The sequence below is a fragment of the Panthera leo genome, chromosome B4, assembly GCF_018350215.1.
Source record: "Panthera leo isolate Ple1 chromosome B4, P.leo_Ple1_pat1.1, whole genome shotgun sequence".
NCBI classification, from domain to species: Eukaryota; Metazoa; Chordata; class Mammalia; order Carnivora; family Felidae; genus Panthera; species Panthera leo.
The window spans coordinates 116316931-116337376 of NC_056685.1; the positions used below are offsets into that span (position 1 = coordinate 116316931).

A 20446-nucleotide genomic window follows, 5' to 3' on the forward strand; every position below is an offset into this window, starting at 1 on the left:
ACCTGTTTTAGCAGTGCCACTAAAATACAGATGGCAACTACATAAAGTGGAAAATACAGAGGATTTTTTAAAAAAATATTTGTTTTGATAACTTACTATCTGGGTACTATGTTATTTTTTAGGTACTAATGGTAGGTACTAGAGATGTTGTGATCGAAAATCTAAATCCCATCCTCAAATTTAATGAAGGACACAGAGAAATAAGCAGCTTATGACACAGTATGAAAGTGTACTTGTAGAGCATAAAGGTAAGAATCCCATGCTTACTCACTTGTCTCTACCACTGTAGTAACATTTTAAGGTGCAAATTCCCTTAATTTCCAGTTTTTCTAAGATTCTACAGTGTTTTGTTTTTGTTTTTGTTTTTTTTTTTACATTTCTGCTGTTTCTAATTTGGAACCAGAATGGTCATTTAATGAAAAACAAGATGATGAGAACTTGAGAGTTGTTTTCTATCCAGGAGGAACAGATGCTTCTCATGCAATCGTAAAAATGAATTCAGTATTATTTGCACAGATGGAATGTTGCATTTGAATTTCCTTTGGGAGAAAATTCTACCCAGGGCACCGTAATAGGACCTAGCTTTCAGATGAAGTATTAGTGGTAACTAAATTATGAAAGTGTTTTCTATGCTACTGGCACATGGAACCAAGCTAAGACTTCTCTTTTAGGACAGAAAATATTATATTGCTGGATTTTAAAATGTTTCACTTTTTAGAACATGTGGAAGAGAAACAGTTTTTTGATGTCAGTTCAAAGAGTACCATTTGGATTTTCCCCCAGAATTCAGATGGTGAAAAGGAGACATACTCTTGGTGAGTTGATTTCAGTTGTGGTTTAGAGAATAAGACAAGGAGCAAATCAGCAGAGACAAAGTAGTTACTAAGCTAGAAAAGTCTAATGCTTACCAGGATTGAGGATTGGACAAGTGCAGCCTCTGTTAGTCCACGATTCTGGATATAATGTTCGTTTTCCTCGTAAAATTTTCAATTTGGTAGATTTTAAGACTTTTTTTATCTTCACATTGACCTCAGCATGAGATCCTTTGTCATGAGCTGATAAAATCTTTATTTTTAGCACTGTAACAACACAATTCCAAAAGTCAAAATGTATAGGATTTCATGTTACCTGTTGAACTCTGAATAACTTAAATAAGCATTTCAGAGTATAATGGAAAAGTTAACTAATGATGATGCAAATGTGGAAATTTGCTTTTAAAATCATTAGGTTCATCTTGATGAACAGTGAGTAATATGTAGAATTGTTGAATCACTATAGTATGTACCTGAAAGTAATATGAAATGGTATATTAGCTATACTGAAATTTGAAAAAACTAAAAAAAAAATCATTAGGCTCACTAACTTTTGCATTGGCTTCACCTTATTTATCGATATTAACTATACTCTTCTTTCTTCGACATTTTCATCTGCTTCTGTTACTCATATCATTATGCTAAGAGAAAATCAGCCATTTGCCTACTGCAAACATATCTTAAACACATTCAGCTATCAAATCCAAATAGAAAAAAAATGTATAGGAAGTAGAATTGTTATCCTGGTTTTTATTTAGATTCTGATTATATTTTACTCTGCAGCTCACTGTGTATAAAGTTATGACAAAAAACAAACAAAATATTACTGCCAGAATATATTTTACATATTCTAAAGAGATTAAATAATTAAATAATAAAATAATAAAAATGGAGTATTTAATCTTCTTCCCAGATGTAAAATCCAAGCCAACTGGGGTTGGAATGGCTGTCCTTCTATATGATGGCAGAGCTTCAATATTCTCTATAACTCATGATTCTATTACGCTATGCTCTTCATCTATGAAATGATGTGGCTAGGGGTTAAGCAGTTGGAATAACTTGGGGTGAGGAAGAAAGTAGATCTAAGGAACACTGGATGTATATTCTATACTATTAGAGGAGTTCTTACTGGCTCATCTATATCTTGATGGAAAATTCTGTGTAATGAGAGAACCCTACACTGGCTGGTTCCATTTCCTAATAATACTGTTGTCAGATATCAGATATCTTTATAGAATCACCAAATTTTAGACTTATAAGTGGTCTTAAGAGGTCATCTAATCTTGTTTTATGTATGAGGAAGCAAGTTATAAGAAATCAAGTGAACTTCCCAAATTTGCATGACCAGTCAGTTAGAGAGGTATCAAATCCAAATAGATAAGATAATGCATGAAGGGTACGTAGCATAGTTCCTCACACATGGCTAATGCTCAGTAAATGTTCACTGTTATTTTTCCACTAGACTGTATGGTCAAAGAGAACAGGGACCTCATCTATTCATTATTATAACTTAATAAATATTTTCTAAGGAATAAACAAATGAATCAAGTTTCTTTTTTCCACTAATAGAATGGAGAAGGGAAACCATTTTTCCCCCCAAGTCTGTAGATGTGTTAATAAGAATAAGGTATTTCAGGATGTCTGGGTGGCTCAGTCAGTTGAGCCTCTGACTTTTGACTTCGGCTCAGGTCATGACCTCATGGTTCATGAGTTTGAACCCCGCATCAGGCTCCGTGCTAACAGTGTGGAGCCTGCTTTCGATTCTCTGTCCCCTCTCTCTCCCCACCGCCTCAAAATAAATAAAAATAAACAAGAAAAAAAAAGAACAAGGTAGAGTGTTCAAAGTTTCTTAAGCAGAAAATAGTACAATTGTATTAAAAGATGCCAGTGCAGTTGTTTGTAAATTCAGAGAGCTACCAAATATATGTAATATTGAAAACTAGTTGATATTTCCACTAAACTGACCATCTTTGAACTAAATTGTCCTGTTTTTTGCTTTTGATAGTAAATACCATTTTCTCAAAATGAATTTTTCTTTATTGGGCACTATACATTTCAAAAGTTTTCTTCTATTATTTAGCCAAGTTGTCAAGTGAAAGGAGGGAAATATGCATGTAATTTTAGATAAAAATTTATGAGATTTTTTTTTTTTTTAGCATTTATTCATTTTGGAGAGACAGAGAGACAAAGCATGAGTGGGGGAGGGGCAGAGACAGAGGGAGACACAGAATCTGAAGCAGGCTCCAGGCTCTGAGCTGTCAGCACACAGCCCGATGTGGGGCTCGAACTCAAGAACCGTGAGATCATGACATGAGTCGAAGTTGGATGCTCAACCAACTGAGCCACCCAGGCGCCCCAAGATTTATGAGATTTTTAACATTTACTTAAAAAAAATCTTTTATGAGATTAAATACGATGTTATCAAGAACCTAGGAGGAAAAAAAGAACCTAAACACTTGGTTTCAGAGATCATGACTTAAAATTTTCTCTTCATTGTAATGTGTATTTCAGGCAGTATGAATTATGGAACAGGGGCACCTGGGTGGCTCAGTCGGTTAAGCGTCCGACTTCAGCTCAGGTCATGATCTCGCGGCCCGTGAGTTCGAGCCCCGCATTGGGCTCTGTGCTGACTGCTCAGAGCCTGGAGCCTGTTTCAGATTCTGTGTCTCCCTCTCTCTCTGACCCTCCCCCGTTCATGCTCTGTCTCTCTCTGTCTCAAAAATAAATAAACGTTAAAAAAATTAAAAAAAAAAAAAGAATTATGGAACAGTAAAAAGCCTCAGATACTAGTGAAAAATATGTTGGCAAGATAAGGCATCTAGTATATTTAATAGTAAGCATAAAGCCATTTAGAGTTTGAAGATAGGAACAGTCTTTACATAGCAGTAACATTTCCCTTTGTCTGTATTTCCCTGGTATTTGAAAAGTAGAGGAGTCTAGAATATACAGAGAGGGCAGGGAAGAGGCTTGAGTGGACAGCTAGCCTCAGTGCTTCCTAAATATATATCCTCTTCCTTCTCCCTACCAGTTACTGAGCATATAGTGTATGCAAGGTAATGTGCTGTGTGCTTTTCAAAACTCTCATTTTATGGGAAAGGTGGCACCATCCAATTTTATAGATGAAGAAGTCTAGAGAAGTGAAGTTACCCAACAAACCAGAAATCCAACCCACGTAGGTCTGAATCCAAAGCTCGAACTCTTAATCACTGTGAAATAGTGTTTAAACTGATTTTTGCTTCATATTACTACATGATAACTGGCACAGGTTATTACTCGAAACTGGTAATACTACATAAAACTGGCACAGGAATCATTTTAGTGGCTAGGGACTTCCCTTTTAGGTTACTAAGACAAGAAGCATCCATAAGAAAGGGTTATGTGTGATGGTTTTCTTCTTTTTGTTTGCCTCTTTTCCTCATAGTAGGATGACTTTGCCTTTGCTCTAGCAGCCTCCTGCCCTCACTAGGACCTTCAACACTATCTCTATTAGGTATTATTATATTAAGACTAATGCTTTGATATTTTGAGAATGTCATAGACTAGACCTCCCATTTCCTAAAAAACTCTTTGGATTTAGTTTGAATAGATTCTTAGAAGCATTCAGGATTTCAAACTCACCATATGAATATTTCATTCCACAGAATGCCTTGGGGTTTCCTAACACCTGTTCTTTACATTCACATTTACCTACAAAAAGTAAGTGAAAAATTGTGTCAGTTATTTAGAAACAAGGAAGAGAAAAAAAAAAACAACACAAGTAAATCCAGGTAGCATAACTCATTTAAAAAAAAAAAACATTGAAATATAATTAACATACAGTGTTATATTAGTTTCAGGTGTCAGGTAGCATAACTCTTTAAGACTTGAGTGATTCACATAATCCATAAATACTAAGAAATCATAAACAGTCATTCAAACAAAGTAGAGTCACTTTCTGAATTGAATTAGTTATCATCCAATAAAGTACTGACTTAAGAGAAATATACAAAGGTAGAAACAATGATATATTTTAATGCTTGTAATTGATGTTATGATAGATATAGTCCAGTATGAATATTCCATGCTAATGGAAAAGAAAAACTAAATGAATAAACTATAGAAAAGACACTTTCTTTTTACAATTAATGTTCACTACAGCAAAAGTCAAATAGAGTAAAATAACTGGGCAGTCCTTTGAAGGTAATGCCATCCAATTTAAAAGTATTTATTTCACCTATTATGTGCAGGACATGGTGCTATATACACTTCAGAGTATATAAAAATGAGCAATATACAATTCTTGCCTGAAGGCTTACAATTCAGTAAGGTGAATAAAGCAAGTGTATAAACAGTGTTCTAAGACAGATACAATATGCTTGGGTGAGAGTCACATGTTTGGGAGGATGGAAAAAGGCTACATGGCTGAAGAAGGATTTGAAATGGACCCTGAAGAATAAGTAAGATATTTCCCCAACAGTTTAAATTATGCATTACAATTATTGTGTGTGACACATTTGTCAGGCCCTGTGGAAGACTTGCAAAATGCCTTTGTACGTAGTCTATATATAGCATTCTTATTTATCTGTTTCCTCTCTAAAGTGTGATCCTTGAGGACAACAGTTATGTCTTATTTATCTTTAAATCCCTAGAAGGAATAGGATTTCCGTTCTTACATATTTAATAATTCGATATAATTTTATCATCCCTCCCCTTCTGCCTTCATGCATTACATTTAAATAGGCATTGAGTGGTGTAAACATAGGTAACATTTACTGAGGAAGAGCTACTATGTGCCAGGCACTATTTAAAAAAAATTTTTTTTTAATGTTTATTTATTTTTGAAGGAGAGAGAGAGAGAGCAGAGCATGAGTGGGGGAGGGGCAGAGAGAGAGAGGGAGACAGAATCTGAAGCAGGGTCCAGGCTCTGGGCTGTCAGCACAGAGCTTGATGCAGGGCTTGAACTCACAAGCTGTGAGATCATGACCTGAGCCGAAGTCGGACGCCCAACCGACTGAGACATGCAGGCGCCCCTGTGCCAGGCACTGTTTTAAGTGTTTTACATTTATTTACTCATCTAAGATTCTAACACATAGAAATTTGACAAGAATATAGAGATAAAAGGGTGAGTAAAGGGGCGCCTGGGTGGCTCTGCCGGTTAACCATCCGACTTCGGCTCAGGGCATGAACTCATGGCTCATGAGTTTGAGCCCCATGTTGGGCTCTGTGCTGACAGCTCAGAGCCTGGAGCCTGCTTCAGATTCTGTGTCTCCCTCTCTCTCTCTTTCTCCCCCACTTGCACTCTGGCACTCTCTTTCTCTCTCTCTCTCTCTCTCTCTCTCTCTCTCAAAAATAAAGATTAAAAAAAAAATTAAAAAAAAAGAGTGACTAAAGAAATGTAAGACAGAAAGGCAGAGTGTAGTGTGTTCATGGAAGAATAAATGTTTCTGTTTTTCCTGGGTACAGATTGAGTTGTGAATAGTAGAAGGCATCATGGAGGACCTTGACTGATAATGCAATTAGGGCCTGAATTTAATTTGTTAGATAAAGGAGAAATTTTTTTTAAAATTTGAGTACAAGTCACATACAATGTTACATTAGTTTCAGGTGTACAGCATAGCAATTCAACAACTCTATATGTCATGCTGTGTTCACCACAAATGTAGCTACCATCTGTCACCATGCAATGCTATTACAGTATCATTGACTATATTCCCTATGTGGTGGCTTTTATTCCCATGACTTATTCATTACATAACCGGAAGCCTGTATCTCCTGCTCTCCTTCACCCATTTTGCCCATTGATAAAGACGAATTTTCGAAGTTTATCAGATTAAAGAAGTTACATGAATTAAATATATATATATATATATATATATATATATATATGTGTATATATATATATATACATATATACATATACTTCGTACTTCGTACATATATATATATACATATATATATATATATATACGTATATATATATATATGAAAATTAACCTGGCATTACCATATCAAAAGTACCGGAAAAGAGAGAAAATGGAGATGGGGACCAATTAGAAGATGATGATATTGATGGTAACAACAGTAACTGAATTGAGTGCCAACTATAAGCCATAAACTATGTAAGGAACTTTATATGGTCTTATTTAATATTTATAATAACCTTATGGGACAGGCTTTATTAACAAGTGAAAACATAAAGGCTCAAAGAAGTTAATTAGCTTATCCAAGGCAGCAAAGCTAACGTAGAAAAGCCAGATTTTAAGCCAGGGTCTGGGAGAATCTGAAGCCCCTGATCTTTCCACTGTACTGTCTCCCTAAGTCAGATGAAATGTAGGTCTGAACTAAAGAAATGGCTGTGGGTCTAGAAAAGAAGGAATATTAAGGGAGGATGCAGAGTTAGGGTCTACAAATCTTGTCAATGGATTGGATTACGGCAAGGGAAGAGGGAGCCTAAGGATGAACTTGGAGTTTTCAGCTAAGATGACAGAAGACTAAAGTATTACTAACAGAAATAGAGACGTTAGGAGGAGAACACTTCAGGAGTGTGTAACTTATGGTTTTTGGTAGCAACCAATGGTTTAACTTAATTTTTGAAAGGATATGGAGTAGCTCATAGAAAGGAGAAAAAGCTGAAGAACCAGAACTCAGAAAAGACAAGCATCAGGACAGCGCCAGAGATCTAGGTACCAGGAACTGTTATACAGTCTCTTTTATGGCTGTGTCATTGGAATCACGAACTGTGATTACTTTCAGACTTTGTCACTTTCAGCTCACGATTTAAATTCCGGGGAGAGAACATCTGATTGGCCTCACCAAGACTTTACTAAATGGGGGAAGGCTGGTTCCCTAGAGAAAGTTTGGGTTAAGCTGCCACAGAAATAGCAGGAATAAAGAGGGGGAAATGGATCTGGGTAGGCAGAAACAACAGAGGTCTAGTATGCGGAGAATATAATGACTTAGAGTTGCTGACAGAATACGCAGGTGGAAATGGGAGTAGGATTCCGGTGAGATGAGGTTGGGTAGACATGGTAATGTGGCAAATGGTGACATGCTGACTCTGACTAAAGCTGTTAGAAACCAGAGAATGAGATTTTGCCAGTGGAAAATCACAGTGGAATTAAATAGTGGGAATGAGAAATCACAGGTGCTTAAAATTAGCTGTTGTGATTTGTTAAATAATATTGCGTATCATCTAAACATAGCAGAGATGGTTACTCCTTCAGGAATTGTAGTAACCTAAGATAGCCCAGGGCCTTTGATAATTCCACCAAAGCTGGAGAGTGTGGTAACCACCATGCTAAAAAAACCAATTGAGCTCCAAAGGGCATGTATTATTCCTTAACTTATGTTCTTTTTAGTCCTTCAGCCAACAAGAATATACAAAGTTCTGTTATTTGAAGATATTTCTGTGGCTGCTTTCCAATACTCCCTTTTTCATGTTAAGAAATCAGACATTCAAATTTGTTTTTGAATGAATCTGTGTTGATCAGGCTTTATTTAACCCAGAGGTGTTTCCTTTTTTAAAAAATTTTTTAACATTTATTTATATTTGAGCGCAAGAGAGACAGAGTGCAAGCGGGGGATGGTTAGAGAGCAAGGGAGAGAGAATCCAAAGCAGGCTCCAGGCTCCGAGCTGTTAGCACAGAGCCTGACATGGGCTTCAAACTCGTGAACTGTGAGATCATGACCTGAGCCGAAGTTGGGCGCTTAACTGACTGAGCCACCCAGGTGCCCCCAGATGTGTTTTCTAAAAGGAAATCTGGAAAGGGAGAAAAACCTAGTTAGTTAATACTGGGTTATGAGAAACATCATTTACAGTTCTGTGGTATCAGGTAAAGCCAGTTGTGTTGAACAAATTCTATAGTACTAGTTCAAGCCAGTTTTGTTATATAAGTTCTGTGGTACTAGTTAAAGCCAGATTTGTTGTACAGGAGGTAAAAGTATGTATCTAATGTTCTCTGTCTCACAAGAAGTGGTAGAAATTAAGGGTATCTTGCTGGTATAGTGCATTACACTTCTAGTTATGGAAACTTATGGTAGGTAAATAGGTAGGCAGGCACATGTATTCGAGAATGAACTGTGGTGCTTAGGAAACTGATTATCACTTTGTTGGTAAAAGGTGCCCAGGAGCACCATTCTATATCCAGTGGGAACTTTGCTGTTTAGCAGGAAACTGAACAATGTCTTCCTCAATCTGGAACCCCTCCAGGTGAATTTCAGAGACTCTCTGGGGGATATCACAGACCTAACAGCTGTTGTGGATGTGAGTCTGGAGTCATTCTGATGCCAGCAAGTTACGTGCTTAATTGGTGTGTCGCCAGCTCCCTAGTAACGTGATTGGCTTAATGAATGTCCTATCATGCTAAAAAGTTGATTTTCACAGATTTGGCTTAGCAGACAAAGTTGGATAATTATGAAAATCATCGTGTTAGAGAAATAGAAGAAAACTTTCGCAAGTGGTTAAAGTTAAAATTATAGAATTCAGACTATTTAGCATTGAGGCAAAAAATTAATGAGAAAGATTTTTTCTTTTTCAAATGCTGAAAAGATAAATATGACAACTTTGTGTTTCTTTATCTTTCCCACCTTCTTTCCTGTTGTGACCTAAAATGAAAACATTAGGAAAAGGATCGTAAGATCAGGTTAAGTAAAAAAAAAAAAAAATGATACAGAATTGCAAATACCAGTATTTCTCAAATTTGGATTCTTGATTCTTGAAGAGTCCATAAGTTCTCTATGAAAATGAATTAAAATTGTGGTTTCTTGCTCTGCCCCAATCACCCTGGTCTCTTTGCTCACCACAGGGCTTTTGCACTTGCAGTATCTTCTGCCTAAACTCTCTTCCCTCTTTTATCTGTAGAGCTCACTCTTACCTTTTTCAGGTGTTCTTCTGCAAACATCACCTTCAAAAGACTTTCCTTGATCACCCTATTTAAAAGTATGCCCCTCCCAGCCATTTATTATCTCCCTCCTTGCTTTATTTCTCTGTTATATTAGATAACATGACACAAAATTTTATTTATTTATTTATTGTCTTCCTCCACAAGAATGTAAACTCCTTGGAGTCTGGGATTTTTGTCCGTTTTGTTCTATTACTGTATTTACAGTACTGACACATAGTATGGGTATGCAATAAATATTTGTTGGATAGATGAATGAATTTACAAAGAACTACTAAGTAGTGAGAAAATTACGAATTGGAAATACACAGAATAAGAGACCTGAATGGCCAAGAAACCGTGAAAAGCTACTAAAACTGTTAGTAATCAGGAAAATACAACTTATAATGGCAGGGTCCCATTTCACACTCACCAGATGGGCAAAAGTTGAGAGGTTTGATAATGTTAACTTCAGAAGTCGGAAAATGTTAAAGGAGTTGAACTGTGCCTGAGTTAGTGAGGTAGAATAGTCCTTGGCCCCTCATATGTGTTACACACAAGTTTGTTACATAAATATGAAGTTATCAGTGAGGATGTGGAATAAGCAGCAGGATGTCATCTCTGGTGGTGGAATGCAAATCTGTACAACTGCTTTGGAGAGCTACTTGGCAGTATGTGGTAAATCTGATAAAAAGCATACTTGTGACCCAACAGTGGCTAGGTTGTACCCTAGAAGAAGGCTCAGCAAACGTTTTCTATAAAGGGACAGATAACAAATATGTTGGCCTAAGAGACAAAATTAAAGATTTTGATGTAGGTACTTATATAACTATTTATTTTATGTTTTTAAAGTTTATTTTGAGAGAGAGAGAGAGAGAGAGAGAGAGCATGCACACACATGAGAGAGTGTGAGAGAGAGAAAGAGAGAGAGAGGGAGAGAGAGAGCACAAGTGGGGGAGGGGCAGAGAGAGAGAGAGGGAGACACAGAATCTGAAGCAGGCTCCAGGCTCTAGGTTGTCAGCGCAGAGCCCAACACAGGGCTAGAACCCATGAGCCATGAGACCATGACCTGAGCCAAAGCTGGACCCTTAAACAACTGAGCCACCCAGGTGCCCCACTTATGTAACTATTTAAGCTGTAACCATCTAAACCTTAGAGCAGGTAGTTTGTGGGCTGTAGAAAAACAGATGGCAGGCCCAATTTGGTCTGAGGGACAGTTTACCAGCCCCTGCTCTAGTGAAACTCCTTCTCAAGTGCACAGAGTTACATTTAAGAGGACATTTGTGGTAGCATTACATATAACAGTGGAAAATTAGGAATTGGAAATATCCTAAATGGCAAATAATGAGAGAATAAAAAGTGATATATTCAAATAATAGAATGCATAAATCTAAAAAAATACATATTTAGGTCAAAAAAAGCTTTAAAGGGGTAGGTAAGTTATGTACATGCAGTCTTAAAAACACTCTTATGTATATGTGTAGTAAAATAGAAAAAATATGAAAGTGAATGATAAATACCAAAATTCAGGGTGGCGATTACTCTGTGGAGTAGGGGAGGCTAGTGAAGTTGGAAATTGATACAGGTCTTCAAATGTATGTATAACACTTTAAAATTTAAATGAAAATATAAAACAATTATGGCAAAACTTAAAGTTTGATAGGTGTGTGTATATGGGTGTTCATAATACATTTTGGGCATTTGTAATGTTTAATACAAAGAATTTTTTTGGTGACCATTTCACAGTACACACAAATATTGAATCATTATATTGTACACCTACACTAATACGTTATATGTGAATTATACCCCAATAAAAAAGTTAAAAAACTTATTATAAGTTTCATTTGTATCATTTGGGGAGCTCTTTACAACCAAATGCTGACACAGATCTCATGCCCACATTTGTGTTTGTGGTGAATAGCACCACTCAACTTTCTACAAGAAAAGAATAGAGGCAGGATGAACACAGAAATCATGTATTCACACCAATATTACGGCATACTCATCAAACGAAGGAACAGATAAACATCATAGGAAAACTGAGAGGAAAGAGTAGTATAGACCTGGCAGACTTAAAGAACCATATTTATGTAGTGAAGAGTGCTTTGGCTTCAGTAAAAATTATTTTTCATCTTGAATTAATGGCGTTAATTTGAATTTTGTTAGTTTTATTGTCTTCTAGTTGTATAAAAGATATAAACATAAGGAGTTCACACCTGCCTTTGTGCATATTAAATTACACTAGGTCTGTAAGAACATTTTTCCTTTAAAAGGATCTCTACATTTCCAAACGTGACATATTCAGTAGCTCTCACCTCTGTAAAAGAGTGTATTTTAGACAGAGAAAGACACACCAAAACAGTAACAGCTTGGGTAATGAGATTTGGATTTTTTTTTTTTTACTGTGATGTTTTGAATTTTCCAGATTTTCTATACTAATTATATATGTTCCTCTAATAATCAGAAAATAAACAGAAGCTTGTTAAAATACTCCTTAACTAAATTGAATAGTTCTATACTTAAGGGAGTCACTACTTTATTAACCTCAGAGCTAAAGCATCCCCCTCATAGGATACAAGAGTTGTTTCCTGGTTTGTCACAAATCACTGTTACTCAAGACCAGACCCGGAAATATGGTATCTGGTTATATCTATCATCTCACCTGAGTGTCGAAGTGCAGAAAATCCTTGCTCACCCTCCCACTCCCAGGCTGGTTCACTTTTATTGTCCATGGAATGGAGGTCAGGAATTTCATGATACCAGTCCATGTCTGTGCTGCTAATAAAATAGAAAATGATGAAGTTAAGGAATTTCTTAGAACTTGAATGAAATGAATGTATTTATGGAGCTGTAAATCTAATCAGGTACTTTCCCATCCCTTTAGTTTTCAGAAATAGTGTTTTAAGGGACTATTGTTAAGATTAATAATTTATTTTGTAAAATGAACCAGACCATCTCGAGAATCTTGCAAGAACAAATTTGACGAAGATTCTTCAAAGAGCTGTGCAAATGCATCTTTGCTCCACTGACAGCATGTAAGACTTTCTAAGTCGTTACTAGATCTTCAAAAGAATCCAAAGGACACAGAGACAGAGCAAGAGCCATGTGCACTCACCTGCTGATGCAATCGCCTGTGAGTGGGTCACAGCTCCCTGCGCAGTCACAGGGCCTGCAGCCATAGTCTCCGAAGCCCCAGTACCCCACCATACACCTGTCACAATGTGGCCCTGCCACCCCAGGCTTGCAAGGGCAGTCACCATTGCTGGGGTCACAGAAGGTCACTGAGCTGAAAGGAAGGACAGCTGATCCCACTGGATGACAGGAACACTCTACAACAGAGAGGACACACAAGGACTGATGAGTAACGAGGTTATCTGTGAAGATCAGGCCTGGCAATCCTGAAATAGTTTCCCTTTACCACCCAGCGAACCTCTAAGACTCCTCCTTTAGCCAGTTGGTATATGCTGAGAATGAAAGCTAATTAAATTACAGATAAGAAGATATAATCAAGAAGGCAAATTTGCTGAAAAACGAACTACATTATTTATTTTAGATTAGAGGGCATTAAATGTGAATGGCTTTTGCTTGGGGTGTTGAGAATGAACCAGCAAAGGTAACAAAGAAGGAGCAATTAGCGAGAAAGGAAAAAAAGTCATGAGTGTGGTGTTCTGGAAGCTAAACAAGGTTTCCACATCACATAGGCAACATTCGCTGGGTTAAATGCTGAGAGGCCCAGAAGATGGGGCATGGGGATATATTTTTGCATTTGACAACATGAAGACCATCGGTGTTCTCGATAGGGACAGTTTCACCCTGTGAATGATGAGTGGTGAGCCCATCTGAAGAGAATTAAGGAGGTCGGAGTAGAGGAATTTGAGCATGGGAACAGATAACTCTTTTGAGGAGCTTTTCTAGAAAGGCACAGAAATGTGGTGGTAGCTAAAACTGGAGGGGATAGGAATGCAAGTGAAGGTTCTAGTTTTTGCTTTGTTTATGGTAAGATGAAATAGATTACAAATGTTTGACATTGAATGGGAATGATCCAATAGAAAGGGGGAAAGAGGAGGTGTTGGCCTTGGGTAGGAACATGAGCAGTTCATAGTAACAGGATGCAGGGCAGAGCATATGGGCACTGATGCAGGAAAGTGGGTAAATGCAGTAGTGGGAGTTAGTGGAATTGTTCTTCTGATTGCTTTTTTTCTGATTTTTCTGGATGAAATAGGAAGCAAAGTCACCAGGTCAGAGCGATGAGGAGTGGAAGCAGGAGAGTGAATGAGAGACATAGATAGTGAAGTATAATTGCTGGGCACAGAAAGGCTACACTTGAGGTCAGTAGTCATGAATCTATAGTGATAGTGATATAGCCAAGAGGGTTCAGGTATGGGATAGGGAGAAAGCTGGATTTAATTCACATGGTGCTATGGACCCTTCCAGATTCATATGTTGAAGCCTAATCTCCATTGTGATGGTATCTGGAGGTGGGGTCTTTGGGAGGTTTGGATGCAGTCTTGGGGGTGATGAGATTGGTGCCCTTACAAGGGGATGGAAAGCTCAGCACTCTCTTCTCTGTGAAGAATGTGAAGCTATGATGAGAAGTTGGCAGTCTACAACCCAGAAGAGAGCTCTCACCAGAGCCCAGCTGTCCTGAACTTCAGAGGGATATCTGGGTCTCAAAGAGATTTCAGGAGGATGAAATTATTTTACTTTACTTTACTTTACTTTACTTTACTTTACTTTGCTTTACTTTACTTTACTTTACTTTATTTTATTTTATTTTATTTTATTAATGTTTATTTTTGAGAGAGAGAGAGTGAGTGGGAGAGAGACAGAGAGAGAGGGGGATAGAGGATTTGAAGTGGGCTCTGACGCAAGGCTCATGATCTGAGCTGAAGTCGGACACTTAATCCCCGAGGATGAAATTATTTTAAATGAAATGACTTCAGCAAGGTACATAGCACAGTCTGACACCTACTAGGCTAACGCTTCCTGCTAAGTCTTCTCAACTAATATTGTGAGATCCCACTCCCTCCTTTATTCCCTTGGAAACATCTTTTTATTGATTATTTTCTTTGTCATTAAAATCACAGTTTGGCCTCAATCTGGCTTCAGATCTCAACTACTGGCTGTGACCTCTGGCAAGATACCTAGCTTCTAGTTATCCCAGTTTTCTTGTCTTTAAAATGGAAATGAGAACAATATCTACCCTCATATGGTTGTTGTATGGATAAAAGGAGATCATGCATGTAGCATATGGCTACATTCGTGTAGTGGCTGGCACATGGTTAATTAATTGCAGGTTAACTAACAATTTAATTCAAGAAATAATTCTTGTAGAGGTGTAGGATCTATGCTTGTATAAGTAATGGTGCCAGCCTTCAGGGAACTCATAGTCTTGTTGGGGAAACAGAGGAGTAAACAAAAACTTTCCATATGCTGTGACTAGGTACTCTAACAGAAGCCTAGGAGTGCTACAGGGAGCATAGAAAAAGGAAGACAGGCTGAGGGAGCACATAGGAACTGCAAAGGAGGGGTCATTTAGACATGTGAGCTGATCCTAAAAGATGAGTATGAGTTTACAAGCTGAGAAGGAGGGAAAGACAGGTTGTTGTTTATCCTAGTCTTTGGATACTCCCCCCACTGCATTTCTTTTAAATAATGAAAACAAAATTTAATTGTGGCCAAAAACATATATGACAAAATGTAGCATCTTAACCATTTTCAACTGTAAAGTTCATCCCCATTGCATTTTATGTTTTCACATTACATGTGGAAGCTTACTGCTTCCTGAAAATGTGAAGCTCTTTCCTGTCCCGGTGCCCCTTGTTACACCTGCATTGCCTTTCCCACCTTGTCTGTCTGGATCTTGACATGTTTCCTTGTCTGGCTCCCTCCAGACAGTTTACCATGTTCTCCTCTGTGCTGCTTCTGCTTTTAGTATATACTTCTATTTTGTGTGTATCATAGTACATCATTATTTGTTTGTATACATGTTGCCCTTGCTACCAGACTTTGGACTCATTGACAGATGGATCTTTATCTTCTTATTTTTGTTTTCCAGTCCCCAGAACAGTGTCTGGTATATGGCAGATGCCCACATTAGTATTTGTGGAATTGACCTGAAGGACATTCCAGGCAGTGGGAATCATATGTGAAAGGGCATGGCCTCCTTGGAGAGCATGAGAATTTTAGAATGTCCATTGAGTGGAAAGTAGTTGAAGTTGATGAAGGAGAAGAAAAAGTCAGAGTTAGGGTTGGAGCCAGATTGAGAAGGACCTAACCCAAGAAGTTGATTTTTGTTCTATGGGTATAAAGAGACATAGGAAGTCACTCTTTCTTCCTTTCTTTCTTCTTTTAATGTTTATTTATTTTTGAGAGAGAGACAGAGTGCAAGTGGGGGAGGGACAGAGAGAGAGGGAGACACAGAATCCAAAGCAGGCTCCAGGCTCTGAGCTGTCAGCACAGAGCCTGACATGGGGCTTGAACTCATGAACTGTGAGATCATGACCTGAGCCGAAGTCGGATGCTCAACCAACTGAGCCATCCAGGCACCCCGGAAGTAACACTTTCAAAGGCAGAATTATGACATGATTATGATTTAATTTTGAAGATACTTTGGTGGCATTATGTGAAATAGTCTAGAGTAGGGAGAGACTGATAAGAAATGATAGAGAACAAGGAACTGGACTAAGAGAGTAGATGTGGGAACAGGAGGAAAGGTTGGATGTGAAAAATCAATTTTTAGATTGAAATGATAGTATTTGGAGGTCATTTGAGGAGGAAGAAGAAACTGTTGAGCAACAAATAGAAATTGAGGAACATTTTAACATTTCTAGCTTATGAAAGTGGATGACTAATATTTCTCTCATGTTAGTAAGGCATTGTTGATTTGTTATTTGTTCTTAATTAATTAATTACCTAGGAAAGAACTTGGAGAGTTATATAATATGTACCACAAAATGTACCAAAATGTATCAAAGTGCTATGTGATGATACTAAATGAGATCACATAATCCAATATAAACAGTGCATCATTTTGAGATGACTAAACCAATAGTTACTGCAATATTCAGTTCTAAGCTTGGTTCTTTTTTTTAAGAAAAATTTTTTAAATATTTATTTATTTTTGAGAGAGAGAGAGAGAGAGAGAGAGAGAGAGACAGAGTGCGAGAGGCAGAGGGGTAGAGAGAGAGGGAGACACAGAATCTGAAGCAGGCTCCAGGCTCTGAGCTGTCAGCACAGAGCCTGATTGGACTCAAACCTGTGAACTGTGAGATCATGACCTGAGCTGAAGTCGGATGCTTAACTGACTGAACTACCCAGATGCACCTAAGTCAGCTTGGTTCTTGACAGCAGATAAGGGAGCCAGAAGAAAGACGTCTTAGACTTCCACCTATTGTAATCTTTGGTTTTCCACTGTCACCATTATCTTTTACTCTAATAGAAAATTCAAGCCTTTTTAGGATTTGACCTCTGTGTACTACCATATACTTTAAAACTTACACATATTTCATGTGATTCTATCACATGTGCTGTGGATTTCTGTCAATGTGACTTTTTGCATAATTACAAGATAAAAATACCATTTGGAAACTATGCAGAACTAGCTCCAGGCAGATGGCACTGACACCTTTCACAGCATATTTTTCAAACTGCACACCAAGGCTTGCCTTGCATACCTCTCTCCTGAAGTTTGTGAAACAGTCAATATTTGACACATAATCTACATTTCTTATTTTCTTCCAAAATGGAAATATATTTTCATCTTGCTTGGGGGAAAAAAAGGTTCTGCTTAAATTCTGGTTGAGGTTCTGATTCTTCAACATATATTTCTCATTGGCTGTTGATTCTAAAGTGCAACCCAAGCACTTAACCTTTTACATATTCATTACGATGAATGTCAGTTACAACCCAGTTGGCGTACCTAAATCCTTCCATCAGCTTTGTCTTCTTGTTGGAAGACAATAGAATAGTAAAGATTGAACTATTATCATATACTGTCATTCTGAACTTATTTTTCTTTCATTATAATTTTTGGTGTGTACAGCTATGGTGAATTGTCTTTAAAAGCCAAAATGGTGGGGCGCATGGGTGGCTCAGTTGTTCCAGTCTTCGACTCTTGGTTTTGGCTCAGGTCATGATCTCACAGTGTGTGGATTTGAGCCCTGTGTCAGGTTCTGTGCTGACAGCATAGAGCCTGCTTTGGATCCCCTGTCTCCCTCTGTCTCTCTACTTCTCCGCCTCTCGTGCTCTCTTTCTCTTAAAAATAAATAAACATTAAAAATAAAAAAGCTAAAATGGTGCTTTGAGTGGCAGCCAGATGTCCTGTCTAGGTATTAAATGATTCATTATTGGAATAATTTTCATCCCTCCCAAACCTTTTCCCCAAACCACTTGCCCACTGCTGCTCTCTCAACCAAATTGACAGAATAAAGTTATTAAAAGTATCATTTTAAATTCCTAAATAATGTCACAAGGTTTCTTTAATAATGCAAATGACTACTTTTAAATAATACATTCTGTACTGATGTGTCCTGTTATAAGAAAACCTAAAATAATAATACAAAATATTCAAAACAGGTGAGGGAAATGGGTACTTTTACAAAAGATTTCATGACAGGTTCTTTTCAAATAACGAATATAAAATTGCTAAATATTATCCAAATTTTATTTACAGATATTTGTTTGCAGAAGTACATCTATTATGTGAAACACTGGCTCTCTATGAGCATTTGCAGAGAAGAGTTAGGACATGAGGCTGTTCTGGAGTAACTTCTACCAGAAAACATACTGTTCATGAAATAATGGATGAACACATTTTTAAACAACCTTGTTTATGTGTATGGCTCTGAAATTAATAATTGTTTCAATCACAATACAGCTTGATTGGAAATTGCCTGTAAGATCTTTTAGGAAGACAGAAAATAAAACAAAGGTGGTGTAATACAATTTGTAAGGGCACAAACTTAAAAGTCAGGCTCATGAGTCCAAATTCTGGTTTATGAGGGTGATTCTTTACAGGATTTTGTGAAATTAACCTCTTCAAGTTTCCCTTTTCTTATTGATGGAGCAAGATTAATAATACATATGCCATAGCGTTCCTGTATGAGGACTGAATGAGATATTGTATATATTTAGCAATGTATCAGGCAGTTAGTACATCAAATGCTCAGAGAATGACTGTTATTATCTGGCTGAAACACACTGGCTAAAATTTTTTTTTTTTATTAAGTAATCTCTGTGCCCAACGTGGGGCTCAAACTCATGACCCTGAGATCAAGCGTCATATACTCTACCAACTGAGCCAGTCAGGCATCATCAACATACTAGTTTTTAAAAGTCCACCGTTCATTCACTAATTCACTCATTCATTCATTCATTCACACCTTTGCCAAAGAGTTTTTGAAGTTTAGTGTTAACATGAGCTTTGCTAGAACCTGAAGATATAAAGAGGAATACAGAGTCACAACTAGCTCTTCAGTGAATCAAGAGAGATATGCAAATAAATAATTACAGACAGTAAATGCTATATTGAGTACCCCCCCCCCCCGGGGTGCATGGGAACACAGAGGAAACAGCAACAACTACCTTAGTGCAGATATGGATTGTTTTTAAAAGAAATTTTAATAATTTGATTGGTTTCCAAAATATCCTGAAATTCCTCACTTTGCATCTGGGAGGAATTTGGTGGCAAACAGCTTTCTTGCCTACTTTGTCTTACAGAATTAGGTTAGCCTCCTATTGCATGTTCCTTTCTTTGGATAAAATAAATTCATCTGCTCTTACTCTCCTTTTGTGGGTGAGAGCATATTGAAAAAGAGTAGGTCTTGATCCATGATCCTGCTGCTTATAGGGAGATATTGCACCATGTAATTTAGGACTAGAGTCCCAGCTGTGAATCTACATGAACATAATAAGTATGTAAACATGAGTACAAGATGGCCAGGGACAAAATGTGAGAGTTATGGCTTCCTTTATTCTGATGAAGTTGCTAAAGCTTTCACTGCCTTCTCTCTTTAATCCACCTTCACCACAACTCCAGAAGTCATTTGCAGATCTTTCATTCAGAGAGTGGTCCACGATGCCAAGCTTACTGCAGAAACAACCAGTTGAGTTCAGCATCGTACACCTTTTAAAAATTGCCAGGACTCCTTACTATTACCTGATGGCTGTAGCTTTTGCTATTCTGCTAGTAAAAGCTACGCTGGGAGCAAAACACCCTCAAAGTATTTGCTCCTGATTTAGCTTTTCTAAAAACAGAACTCAAAGTTCAAGGCCCTCAGCTGGGAAAGCAGCAGCTTGTCAAGGGCTTTCACCACTGCCCAGTAGCCACTCCTTCAACAGAGCCTCCCAGCCTCCCAACACCATCTTCCCCTGAAAAGGCCAAGGTCCTACATAATTTCTGATGGGGAATTTTAAATATCAAAATCATTTCAAAAGCTGCCCAGCTGCCTGCTGAGGTTCTTGGAACTGGAGCTATGACCAAGACAATGACTGAGAGGTAGCTCTAAACAGAAAAGAGGCAGTATGATTTGTTACTACTGTATCAAGTGTGCAGTTAAATTAATATAAAATGAAGTCTTCTACATTTTTGGGTACTGTTTTCTCCTTCTACTATCAATTATTTTTGCTAGTGGACAAACAGCTATAGGAAAATAAAGAAAACGTTATAAACAAAGGTAATTGCCCATTTTTTAAATTCATCCTTTATATATGATATGCATTGTGTTCAAAGATAGCTAGTTTAACAATATTCAAGATGAATATTAATTTGAA

The 20446-nt window shown here is 37.5% G+C and overlaps 1 protein-coding gene across 2 annotated transcripts in view; it reads right to left on the reverse strand.

The window, feature by feature from the left end:
* NTN4 (netrin 4) overlaps positions 1 to 20446 on the reverse strand; it is a 124897-nt gene that overhangs the window by 6277 nt on the left and 98174 nt on the right. Inside the window, exons 6-9 of one of the 2 annotated variants that reach the window (XM_042947423.1) lie at positions 12789 to 13002; positions 12336 to 12448; positions 4431 to 4499; positions 909 to 1079 (exon numbers count right to left, since the gene is read on the reverse strand). In XM_042947423.1, the coding sequence (XP_042803357.1) occupies positions 909 to 1079; positions 4431 to 4499; positions 12336 to 12448; positions 12789 to 13002 (567 nt within the window). Of the gene's footprint in view, positions 1 to 908; positions 1080 to 4430; positions 4500 to 12335; positions 12452 to 12788; positions 13003 to 20446 lie in introns of both variants that reach the window. The other variant, XM_042947422.1, reaches the window with a different exon arrangement.